The sequence below is a fragment of the Hypanus sabinus genome, chromosome 2, assembly GCF_030144855.1.
Source record: "Hypanus sabinus isolate sHypSab1 chromosome 2, sHypSab1.hap1, whole genome shotgun sequence".
Taxonomy (NCBI): domain Eukaryota; kingdom Metazoa; phylum Chordata; class Chondrichthyes; order Myliobatiformes; family Dasyatidae; genus Hypanus; species Hypanus sabinus.
Genome location: NC_082707.1, coordinates 194,230,743 through 194,243,507, shown reverse-complemented (window position 1 = coordinate 194,243,507; position 12,765 = coordinate 194,230,743). Strand labels below are relative to the sequence as shown.

The window sequence follows — 12,765 nt, the reverse complement described above, 5'->3', positions numbered from 1 at the left end:
CTGAGCAAACAGCGCCTTAACTCAGCCAAAACCAAAGCAATAGTCGATGAAGTTATCTGACATAATACATTGCATTTGCAGAAAAGCTGTTAAAAACATAACACCATAGCAGTGGAAATACCATAAAGTAGGCTCTTAACCAGCGCATTACATAAAGAAGAACAAAGGCAGCAAGGCAGTGTCTACTTTCTTAGAAGTTTGCAAAGATTTGGCATGTCATCTAAAACCTCGACATACTTCACTACAACACACACAAGATGCTGGTGGAACACAGTAGGCCAGGTAGCATCTATAGGAAGAAGCACTGTCGACGTTTCAGGCCGAGACCCTTTGTTGACAGTGCTTCTTCCTATAGATGCTGCGTTCCACCAGCATTTTGTGTGTGTTGCTTGAATTTCCAACATCTGCAGAATTCCTTGTGTTTGCATTTTTAAACATACTTCTCTAGATAATTTGTGGAGAGTATATTGACCAGTTGCATCATGGCTTGTTATTGGAAACACCAATACCCTTGAATGGAAAAGCTACAAAAAGTAGCGGATATGGCCCAGTCCATCTTGTATAAATCTCTCCCCACCATTGAGCACATCTACATGCAGCGCACTCACAGGAAACCAGCATCCATCATCAAGGACTCCCACCATCCAGGCTATGCTCTCTTCTCACTGCTGCTATCAAAAAGAAGCTACAGAAGTCCAAGACCCACACCATTAGGTTCACAAATAGTTATTACTCCTCAACCATCAGGCTCTTGAAACAGAGGGGATAACTTCACTCAACTCATCACTGAACTGTTCCCACAACCTATGGACTCACTTTCAAGGACTTTTCATCTCATGTTCTTGATATTTGTTGATTATTTTTTATTTTTATATTTTGCACATTAATTGTTTGTCTGTTCTGTTGGGGGCACTCATTCATTGATTCTATTGTGTTTCTCGTATTTACTGTGAATGCCCACAGAAAATGAACCTTGATTGTATATGGTGACATAGGTACTTTAATAATAATTTTACTTTGAGCTTTGCAAGTGGTTAAGGCAGAATAACAACACTTAAAAGGCATTTGAACAGGTACATGGATAGATATGGTTTTAAGAGATGTGGGCAAATAGAACTAGCTTAAATGAGCATCTACATTTGTAGGTCAGCCTGGGTGAAATTTGTTTGAAGGCCTGTTTCCATGCTACATAATTCTATCGCTATAAATCTTTACACAGGATCTTCCAGTCTCATAATGCTACCTGTTCATTTTAGTCATGTGAAATTTTAGATGGCCTCTCTGATTGTATTTACTCAGAAAACTAACTTCTAATTTCTCTTTGGCTATATTACTGAATGATACCTATCAGTGTACTCACCTTATACAGCTTTTGAAGTCCAAAGTGGCAAGGCCTAATTTACCTTTTTAAATGGTGTACTGTGTGACTATGCACCAGCCCATCATCACTACCATAAAACATTGTCCTCCATATATGGGTTAGTACATCCATTTATCTGCATGTGGAGACATGAAAAATTGCAAAATGAAATATTCCTCTATATTATTCATTGTAAAAAGATAATCTCTGCATTTTTTTTGCAGATGATACTTCAATGAAAACAGTAAGTATGGTTAACTAATTTATATCATAAAAAGTGGATAATTATATGTTATTGTTAGCAATTAATTTAATCAAGCTTCTGTAAGTTTGAGACTACTGTTTTAGGTTTAGGGTTATCAACTTCGTTGCAGTTAGTGCCATGATGAATTGCAACATGGATTTTCATGTTGATTGGATTTCTCGTAGTTTTAATCATTTATATGTGTGCTTCTCAGTGTGAACTATTATAAATGCAAAACAAGCAATAGTGACAGACAAGATGATATGTATTTTAGAACAAGATGATCATTGCACAGAGCACTAACACATATTTTTCTGCCATGGGTATGTTGTATCAAACTCTCGTGACATAAAGGAAAAAATAGCATTCAAGATGAAGGTTAGTTCCTCCCCTTTTGTTCCACGCCTGTTTTTTGTAATACTGACTTGAATCCACTCCTACAATCTTGGAGTTTCCTTTCACTGCAACACAACTGTAGTGAAGTGGGAGACACAATTAATTTTTGAATAGAACACTTGGATTAGATTTGTTTAAATTCATTACCATGTAACTTCCCTGGATTTGCTTGGACAGACTATCGAAAAAATTAGTACAAACAAAAATTTTAGCATAATGTTTTAATCAGGTAGAAGTGAATATCTTTTAAGGTTCCTCATTCGTCAAGAGACTGGAATTTCATTTTAGGCATCAGTTATCCTCAGCTTAAACACTAACCCCCAGAGTTGAAACCAAAATTAAAGTCGAATTCATAATTATTTTATATGAGTAATTTACAGAATTGTAATCTGTTTTTGTTCACTACAGCCAAAGCCTTTTGTATCAGTTCATGTTCCAAGTGTTGAAGAATATCCAGGTTAGTAATTACTTCCTTAGATTGTGTTTTATATAAATAGTTCCCCTGTGATGTAGATTGGAATTTTCGTTTATTGATGATTAATAAATGTGGACAGTGGACAGTTATAATTTAATCTTCCGCACTTTGCTGCAAACTCGTGTCACCCCCTTTTTAAGTCTAAACATGTGAGTGTGAATTTTTATTTTGCTTTATCTCAGACTTTTGAACAATACAAAAATACTTGTGGGCAACTGCTGGATATAGTTGTTCATCCTCTTATGCATAGAATACATTTTTAATTGAAGAGAACAGCAGTTTGGTATTTCACACAAATTGATTCACATGCAAGTTCTGCATACCAAGGCAGAGCTTATCAGTCAAATACACAGGAATGTCATGTAATTCCAGCATTTTGTCTTCATCCTTTGCAAACAATTATTCATCTCCTGCCTACCCAAGAGAGTATTACATAACTTTGCACTTCATTTACACCTTCATCAATGCTTACCTAAATCATAAATAGGATGTTTCTGTGCATTATTTGATTGTAACTGTTTATGTTAATACCCTGTTTAGACTTTGGTAATTAAGTTGCTAAAATTCATATAGATCACAAATTCTTTTTGTTACTTTGTTTATAAAGATGGCCCTTCTACTTAAAAGGTGCTTGTTACATTCTACATTACTTTCCTTTGGTTGATGGAAATCAATTAACAGTGAAAATATACATTTTTGTTTTTATGAGAACGTCAATGTCTGGATACCTAAAAATGCTATAGGGCCCTGTGACAGTTATGTGGCCATTATATTCATTAAATTCCAGTAACAATATTAATTAAGAGAGAATCATTAAATACTAGCAGGCATGAAAGGCATTTTTTTTACCAATGAGATTGTATAGCTAATTGAACTGCTACTAACATATTAACATTCTTCCTTCAAATAGGAGACCAATACTGTTCACAGTTCTCCTGATCTCACCAAAACCATATGCAACGAAAGCATAGCCTACTTCTGTGTTCTGTTCTCTTAGCAATAAGCAACAACATTTTGAGGTGAAATAGAACATACTGGAAGTACTCACCAGATCAGGCAGCATCTGTGGAAAGAGAAAGTTCAAAGTAAATTTATTATCAAAGTACATATATAGTATGTCACCAGATACAATCCTGAGGTACATTTTCTTGGGGGCATACTCAGTAAATCCAAGAACCATAATAGAATCAATAAAAAAATCGCACACAACAGGGCAGACAAACAACCAATGTACAAAAGAGGCAAAAAAGCAATAAGTAGCAGGAACATGAGATGAAGAGTTCTTGAAAATGAGTCCATAGGTTGTGGGAACAGTTCAGTGATGGGTAAGTGATGTTGAATGAAGTGATTCAAGAGTCTGCTGGTTAAAGAGTAATAATTGTTCCTAAAAATGGTAGTGTAAGTCCTGAGGCCCCAGTACTTTCTTCCTGATGGTAGAAGCAAGAAAAGAGTATGACTTGTGTGGTGGGGATTCCTGATGATGGATGCTACATTCCTGTGACAACACTCCATGTAGATGTGCTCAATAGAGGGGAAGCTTTACCTATGATGGACTGGGCTGTATCCACTACTTTCTGTAGGATTTTCCATTCAAAAGCATACCAGGGTGTGATGCAACCAGCCAATATACTTTCCATCGCACATCTATAGAAGTTGGTCAAAGTAGTAGATGACATGCTGAATCTTCGCAAGCTCCTAAGGAAGTAGTGCTGCCGTGCTTTTTCCGTAATTGCACTTACATGCTGGGCCCAGGACAAGTCCTCTAAAATAATAACACTGAGGAATTTAAAGTTGTTGACCTACTCCACCTTTGATCACCAATGAGGGCTGGCTTATGTACCTCCGGTTTCCTCCTCCTGAAGTCAATATTACTTCCTTGATCTTGCTCATATTGAGTTGTTGTTTTGGCACCATTCATCCAAATTTTCAATTTCTGTCCAATATACTGACTCATTACCACCTTTGATTTCACCAAATTTAAGATGACATTGGAGCTGTGCTTAGCCGTACAGTCACAAGTGTAAAGCATGTAGAGCAGGGAGCTAGTCACACAGCCTTGTGATGCACCTTGCTGACGGAAATTATGGATGATACGTTGTTGACAATCTGAACTGACTGGGGTCACAAGGCCATACTGAGGCCCAGGACTTGGAGTTTATTGTTTGTTTTGAGGGGATGCTAGTACTGAATGCCAAGCTATAGTTAATGAAGAGCAACCTGATGTACAGTATGCATTGTTGCTGTCCACTTGTTGGAGGGTTGTGTGAAGAGCCAATGATATGGCACCGGTTGTGGACCTGTTGTGCCAGTACGCCATAAATAGTCAGATTTCCAAACAGTCAGAGTTGAGGCAGTTTGTCATGTTTTCAACTGTAAAATTCTGTTTGCATTAGCAGTTACTTGCTATATCTCCATAGCTTTTTTCTGTATTTTCTGTTAGGTTACCCGATCCCTCAGCAATCTTTCACAAGTTCAATAATATAATTGCCTAATTGTTATGTAATTGTTGCTGCATTCTTTTGCTGAGGAATTTGAATAAAAATAAACATAGTATGATCGTCAGCAAGCAAACTTCACTTATGACTTTGTGATGGAAAGAACCTAATTGATGATGTAATTAAAGATGGGCTGGTACTGGTGAGCCAGTCTTTAGTAGTATATCAGGTGATTGTCTGATTCATATCCTTCCAAAGTTCAAAATAAATTGAAAAAAGATCTTGTGCTTTCCCGACATATATGACAAATAAACTCTTCTCGGGCTTCCAGCCGGGTACAGGCATCAATTTTAACCAGTGTTTTAATTACAAACTCTGCCATCTTTATCAGTGATGATGGTGGGTGTATATACCCCTGTTCTCCATCCCTCCTGATTGGTTAGTCCTTGTCCAATCAGGTTTCAGCTGTCCAACTGACCTAAAATGTGATCAAATTTTCACACAAATCCTAAAACTAGATAAAGAGAACCCAATTAAATAAAACAAAAAAATTTACTTGTTCATTTATTTATTGAGAAAAAATATCCAATATTACAGGTACAGTATTTGTTGGAAAAAATACAGTATATGAACCAACACGAGTGAATCTGCAGATGCTGGAAATAAATAAAGAAACACGAAATGCTGGCAGAACTCTGCAGGCCAGACAGCATCTATGGGAGGAGGTATTAACGACGTTTCAGGCTGAAACCCTTCATCAGGAGTCAGTAACATGGGATGGTCGAGGGGGGATAAGAAGTGGGGGGAGGGATGAAGTAGAGAGCTGGGAAGTGATAGGCTGAAGGGAAATGGGCTGGGGGAAGGTGGAGAATTATGGGAAATAAAAGAGAAAGAAAGGTAGGGCTGGGGAGAGATTATAGTGAGGGGGGAAAAGGAGAGAGAAAGAGAACCAGACTAAAATAATAGATAGGGATGGGGTAAGGGGGGGGGGCAGGGGTATCAATGGAGGTCTGTGAGTTGAATGTTCATGCCGGCAGGAAGGAGGCTACCTAGGCGGGAGATAAGGTATAGCTCCATCGACCTGCGTGTGGCCTCATCTTGACGGTAGAGGAGGCCATGGACAGACATGTTGGAGTGTGAGTGGTCTGTGGAATTGAAGTGTGTGGCCACAGGGAGATCCCGCCACTGCTGGAGGACTGAGCGCTGGTGTTCGGCGAAACGGTCTCCCAGTCTGCAACGGGTCTCCCCAATATATAAATGGCCACATCGGGAGCACCGGATACACCCCAGTTGACTTGCAGGTGAAGTGATGCCTCACCTGAAAGGACTGTCTGGGGCCTAGGATGGTGGTGAGGGAAGAAGTGTGGGGGCAGGTGTAGCACTTCTTCCGTTTGCAGGGATAAGTGCCCGGAGGGAGGTCCGTGGAGAGGGATGGGGGGTGGGATGAATGGACAAGGGAGTTGCATAGGGACTGATCCCTGCGGAAAGCTGGAAGTGGGGGAGAGGGGAAGATGTGGTTGGTGGTGGGATTACGTAGGAGGTGGTGGAAGTTACAGAGGATTATGCATTGGATCTGTAGGGTGATAGGTGAGGACCGGGGGACTCTATCCCTGGTGGGCTGGTGGGGGGATGGGGTGAGGTCAGAGGTGCGTGAAATACGGGAGACGCGATGGAGGGCAGAGTTGATAGTGGATGAAGGGAAGCCCCTTTCTTTAAAAAAGGAAGACTACTCCTTTGTCCAAGAATGAAAGGCCTCATCCTGAGAGCAGATGCGGCAGAGGCAGAGTAGTTGAGAGAAAGGGACAGCATTTTTGCAGGAGACAGGGTGGGAGGAGGAACAGTCTAGGTAGCTGTGGGAGTTAGTAGGTTTGTAGTAGACGTCGGTGGATAGGCTGTCTCCAGAGATAGAAGCAGAAAGATCTAGAAAGGGGAGGGAGTTGTCGGAAATAGACCAGGTGATTTTGAGGGCGGGGTGAAAGTTGGAGGCAAAGTTAATGAAGTCGACGAGCTCAGCATGCGTGCAGGAAGAAGCGCCGTTGCAGTCATCGATATAACGCAAGAAAAGGGGAGGACAGATACCGGTGTAGGCATGGAACATAGATTGCTCCACATGGCCGACAAAAAGGCAGGCATAGCTAGGACCCATGCGGGTGCCCATGGCTACACCTTTAGTTTGGAGGAAGTGGGAGGAGCCAAAGGAGAAATCGTTAAGGGTGAGGACTAATTTCGTGAGGCGGAGAAGAGTGGTGGTAGAAGGTGAGTGGCTGGGTCTGGAATCCAGGAAGAAACGGAGAGCTTGGAGACCTTTCTGTTGGGGGATAGGGGTATATAGGGACTGGCAGTAACATGGGATGGTCGAGGGCGGATAAGAAGTGGGGGGAGGGAATCTTTATATGAACCTTTGCTTTCAGTAGCTGGTGTTACCCCCTTGTACAGCATTAACTTCAACCAAACATTTCCAGCAACTGTTGATCAGTCCTGCACATTGGTAATGAGAAATTTTAGGTAATTGCTCCTTACAAAACTGCTTCAGCTCTGGGAAGTTTCCTTGCATGCTTCCTTGCATGAACTGCTAGCTTCAGGTTCTTCAACAATTTCTGTAGGATTAAGGACAGGACTTTGATTCAGCATTCCAAAACATGAATTTTCATCTTTTTAAACCATTCTGTTGTTGATTTACTCTTGTCTTTCAGATCATTGTCTTGTAGAATCCAACTTCTGTTAAGCTTCAGGTGACAGACTGCTACCCTGGGTGCTTTTTTTTATCTCCTTCAGCATTGCACATTGTGCCCTTGGTGTGACTTTTGCAGGATGCCCACTCCTAGGGAGAGATGCAACTGTACTGAGTTTCCTCCCTTTGTAGACAATTTCTCTTACTCTGGACTGATGAACACTCAGGTGTTCAGAAATGCTTTTGTAGCCTTTTCTAGCTTGCTGCAACTCTACAGTTCTTTACTAAGGTCCTCTGAAAGTTGTTTTGATCGAGGCATGGTGCACATAAAGAGATCTTTCTTGAGAAGAGCAGGCTCTGTCAGTAATCTGACTTTGAGTGTCTTTTTTTTAATAAGGCAGGGCACCTCTACAACCCATATCTCCAATTTCATCTCTTTGATTGGACACCTAACTCCAAATAACTTTTGTAGAAGGCATTACCCCAGAGGTTCACTTACTTTTTCCAACAACTACATGTAATATTGGATCATTTTTCTCAATAAATAAATGAACAAGAATAATGTTTTTGTGTTATTTATTTAATTGGGCTCTCTTTATATTGTTTTAGGACCTGCATGATGATCTGATCGCATTTTAGGTCATGTTTATGCGGAAATAGAGAAAATTCTACAAGTTCACAAACTTTCTAGCACCACTGCAGATGACCATGGTTGCATGTGTGTCTGATTGTTGCTATATACATGCAAGATCCCATCATTAGCTTCAGTCAGTCTTTTAATGAAGTCCTGTGTACTTTATAGAAGAATAGAAGAGTGTTTGCCGTGCTAGATCAGTTAATTGATCATAATTTGGGGCTAATTTGAGCCATAATTTCATCTCATTTCTACATAAATTAATGGAATAATTTAAACATAGAGGAGACCCCTGTGTTAGTTGCATTAATTATTTTGCTGAAAACAGAAAAATAGAACTGTGTGTAGATCAGCGGTGGCCAACCTTTTACATTCTATGCATCAATTTTTTTCATGCACAAGTTCCGATACGCCATACAACTCTTGGACCCCTATTCAATTCTTGTAAAAGTATGTTAATATAGACATATTTAGCATTTTTACATGATATATTGATTTAATATAAAAATAAGATCAGTATTACTTACCCTTATGAGACTTTTAACAAATACATTTTGTCTTCTTTTGATTTTTTCATTTTTCTTAATCACTTATTCTTTCCGTAACTCAGACCCAAGCACTAGCTTCAGTTTTTCCTTCTATTTCAGTCTGACCTTGTGTTTTATAGTGTCTATTAAGATCATGTATTCTATTATATGAGAAAGTGTTTTCACAAACAATGCCCAACAGTTTTCCTAACAGACCCACTATAAATAAGAACGCATTTTCCCATTGTTCATTGAATTCATGCTTACTATCACTTTGTGCTTTTCTTTTGCACTGTGAGGGGTAACTGAATGTAAAAACAAGGCTTAATTTTCGAAAAAGTACAAAACTGCAAATGGTCACAAAGGACAAATAAAGCACAACTCTGTAGCACACGAGTGTCAATTGTAAACTGACTGGCAAAAACCTTCGACACACAACTGGTGCAGATGCCTGGCGCCTCAGGATCAAACAAGTATCAAACGTGTATTGAACAATTATGGAAAAACAAAACAGAACAGAAGCCCTTCTTTCCTAGTTTGACTCATTGAACTTTTTTTTTAAATTGAAGGCAGATTAATGTGAAAGAAGATAACATTCACGAAAAGATGTGCACAAAATAATAAAATCACTAAGAATAAGAAGAATTGCTAAGTTTTAGATTTATTCTCAGTAAAACCCATTTCCAGCTCTAAGCTACTTGAATTCCTGTTATAGATTTTTCTTCAAATCTGTTTTTGGTTAATACTTTTTACATGAGTAGGCTTACTTTTTTATTATCATCACTGGGATGCAATGCGCCACTTCTAAATATCCAATGTGCCACTTCTGGCGCATGCGCCATATGTTGGCCATCCCTGGTGTAGATGTTTATCTTGCAGTAAGCACTGTATATAGTAGTGATAAGAAGTTGTACTCTGCCTTAAATTCAATTCTTCTAACTTAAATGGAATGACTTTTGGAACTCTGTACAATATATTAGCACTACTATATAGTGTATGTAGCACCAATGAATAGGGTGACATTGTTTTATATTCCAGTTTGGTAAAAAATTTTTACTCATTTTTTACATGAGGCAGTTTGATTAAACCAAGGATTGCCAACCATTTTATTCATGCCACGGAGTCCTACCATTAACTAAGGGGTCCATGGACCCCAGGTTGGAAACCCCTGGATTAAACTGTTGTAGCTAAGTATGGGAGAAAAAGGAAACTGACTGAAATTCTTTCTTCTTTTCATCTTTTAGTACATTATGCAAAAATAATCATGAGGATTTTCTGAATTCCCCTTTTTGCAGATATAAGTGAAGTAGACAAAACTGACATGGATGGGAATCTTCTGAATGCATCTCCTTCTGTGCAGACACAAATAAATGATATATGACTAAGATAGTTAAATCATCTGTTTTAAATTGTGCCAGTCTTAGGTTACCCATGACCCCATAATATGCTTGAAAAGGGCAAAGCATTTCTGGAAAAACTGAGGTATATCAATGATGTTTTTGGAAAAAACTGAAAATGTAATTTTATGTGGTCAGTCTTGAAGTACTTTAACGGTGAAACTCAAGAAAATACTTTCCCAATTCCTACTTCTGTGGTAACTGTTGAAAAGCATTGCAGAATAGATGCAAATTATCTAAAGATAGGATTTAGAAGTAAGTTAGAAAACATTTATGCAGAGAGAAGTAGATCTGAGGAGTTTTAACAGAAATAAAAAAAGTTTATTAACAGAAGAAAGTAAATGACTCATAATCTCAAATTAAGAGTGCTTTGTAAATGTAGTTATTCATTTCTGAAGAGTCTTGTTCAAGAACTGATTTTACTTTCATTCCTACAGTGGAAGTAGTAGTGAAGAAAAGCCCACCTGAACTTGTACAAGTTGTTCCAGAACCTACGTTTGGGCAGGTGGCTTCAGTATTTGCAAGAGAAACTTCTGGTAACCCTAATTGCTTAACTTACATTTTGGATGACTTTATCAGAAACAGTTTTGTGGTTGTTATAAAGGTTATGTAAATATTGTGCTGGCAATTTTTAATACAGAGTAACCATAACAGAAAAAAACACTGAGCATACTTCAAACCCTGAGCATTTATTTAATCACATAAATTACAGATGCTGAAAATCTGAAATAAAAACAGATAATACTGGGAAATCTCCGAAGGTCAGACAATATCCATGGAAAGCTGGATCAGCGTTTTTGGTCTGAAATCGTCTTTTCTGACAAAGGGCTTCAGCTTCTCTTTTTCAAGGTGCTGCCACACTGCTGATGATAACACTGTGGTTCTCTTCAAAACATCTTGCTTAGTTATTCTGCTCTTTTCACTTAGAAGTGTTAGATGGTGAGGTTTCAGGAGCACCATAATCCAAGTATACCCTTCCTACTCCACTGGGAACCAAAAGTAATAAATCAGCTCTTCTTTCTGTTCTCTGCTGAGCTTCTATATGCTCAAAAATTAAAACACTATTTGGGTTCCAGTGACCTAGGTGAGAAGTATCCTCCAGTAAGAAGCAAAACAGATCTAATACAAAGGTATATTAAATGTTTTGTGAAGTAGTCAGGTGCTGTGCAGATTTTGAATATCATATCAGCATTAATTAAGTAAAACCACTAGTGAACCCCTGACACGAAATACCAACTGAGCTGAAAAGGAAGATAAAGGAACCTTTTTCTGAAGAGGTGACCAAGAAGTTTAATGAGGACAGGCAGTGGACATTGTTAACATAGAGCAACACACAAAATGGTGTAGAAGCTTAGTGGTTCAAGAAGCATCTATAGAGGGTAGTGGACTGTCAACATTTGAGTCATGAGCCTTCAGTGAGACTGAAAAATAGAAGCTGGGGTGCCTAAGACTTTTGCATAATGCTATAGTAATTTTATGTATTGCACTATACTGCTGGCACAAAAAATAAACATATTTCATGACATAAGCGAATGATGCTGAGCTTGATTCTGATATGGGTCTCTATTGTGGACTGAAAGTGGGAAGGGGGCAAGGAGAGGGTTTAACATGGTTGAGCAAAGAGGAAGAGAGAGGGGAAGGAGCAGGAAGCACCACAGAGAGACAATCTGTAATGATCAATAAAGCAATTTTGTTGGGATCAAATTACCTTGCCTGGTGTCTCAGGGTTGAGTGTGTCTGCACCTGTGCCAATCCCCGCCTCAGTCACTCTTTCTCTGACACCTGACCCACACCCCTCCTGTGGCACTCCACCCTCACCATTCGCAACATCCTTTACTTCCATCAGATTTACAAACTGTTCCACATTGACAAATGTAGTACTGTGAAAATGTTTTAGGCACTCTGGCTATATACATGTGCCTGAAACTTTTGTACAGTACTGGAGCTAGTACAAGAAGATGAAGGAAAGGCTGGAGCAAGAACTAGCAAGCTCCAAATTCCAGCATCTGCAGTCTCTTGTGTCTGCATTGTCTATGTGGACTTTAGCCAAACTTGTGCCATGATCCCACATAGAAGGCTAGTCTGAAAGACTGAGATCAAGGAAGAGCTAGCCAAGTGGATATAACTGGCTTAATCACAAACACGAGAAAATCTGCAGATGTTGGAAATCCAAAGCAATACACACAAAATGTTGGCAGCACTTAGCATTTATGGAAAAAAATAAACAAAGGTTTGGGCTGACACCCTTCATTAGGACTGGAAAGGAATGGGGAAGAAGTCAGACCAGTTTAATGTTGGGTGATAGTGGAAAGCTGTTTATCCAATAAAGCGCTGAGACTAATGATGTGTCACAGGGATCAGTACTAGGCCCATTGTTTGCCATTAATATAAACAATTTGGAGATGAATACACAAGGCATGCTTAGAAATTTTGCAGAGGGCACTAAAGTGGGTCGTATCATTAGACAGTGAAGAGGTTATCAAAAATTACAGATTAGATAGGTAAGTGGGTCATCAAATTGAAAATGTCAATTCAGATAAGTGAAAAAGTATTGTATTTTGGAAAGTCAAATTAAGTATGACTTGCACAGTGAATACTAAGAGCTTAGGTAGTGTTTTAAAACAGA

General features: G+C 39.0%; 1 protein-coding gene across 2 annotated transcripts in view; it reads left to right on the top strand.

Annotated features, from left to right (window-relative positions):
* The window catches only part of LOC132389583 (latent-transforming growth factor beta-binding protein 2-like), a 408,009-nt gene that overhangs the window by 241,063 nt on the left and 154,181 nt on the right, over positions 1 to 12,765 (top strand). For both annotated transcript variants that reach the window (XM_059962068.1, XM_059962075.1), the window contains exons 13-15: positions 1,585 to 1,604; positions 2,409 to 2,457; positions 10,577 to 10,675. In XM_059962068.1, coding sequence (XP_059818051.1) covers positions 1,585 to 1,604; positions 2,409 to 2,457; positions 10,577 to 10,675 — 168 coding nt within the window. The remainder of the gene's footprint in view (positions 1 to 1,584; positions 1,605 to 2,408; positions 2,458 to 10,576; positions 10,676 to 12,765) is intronic.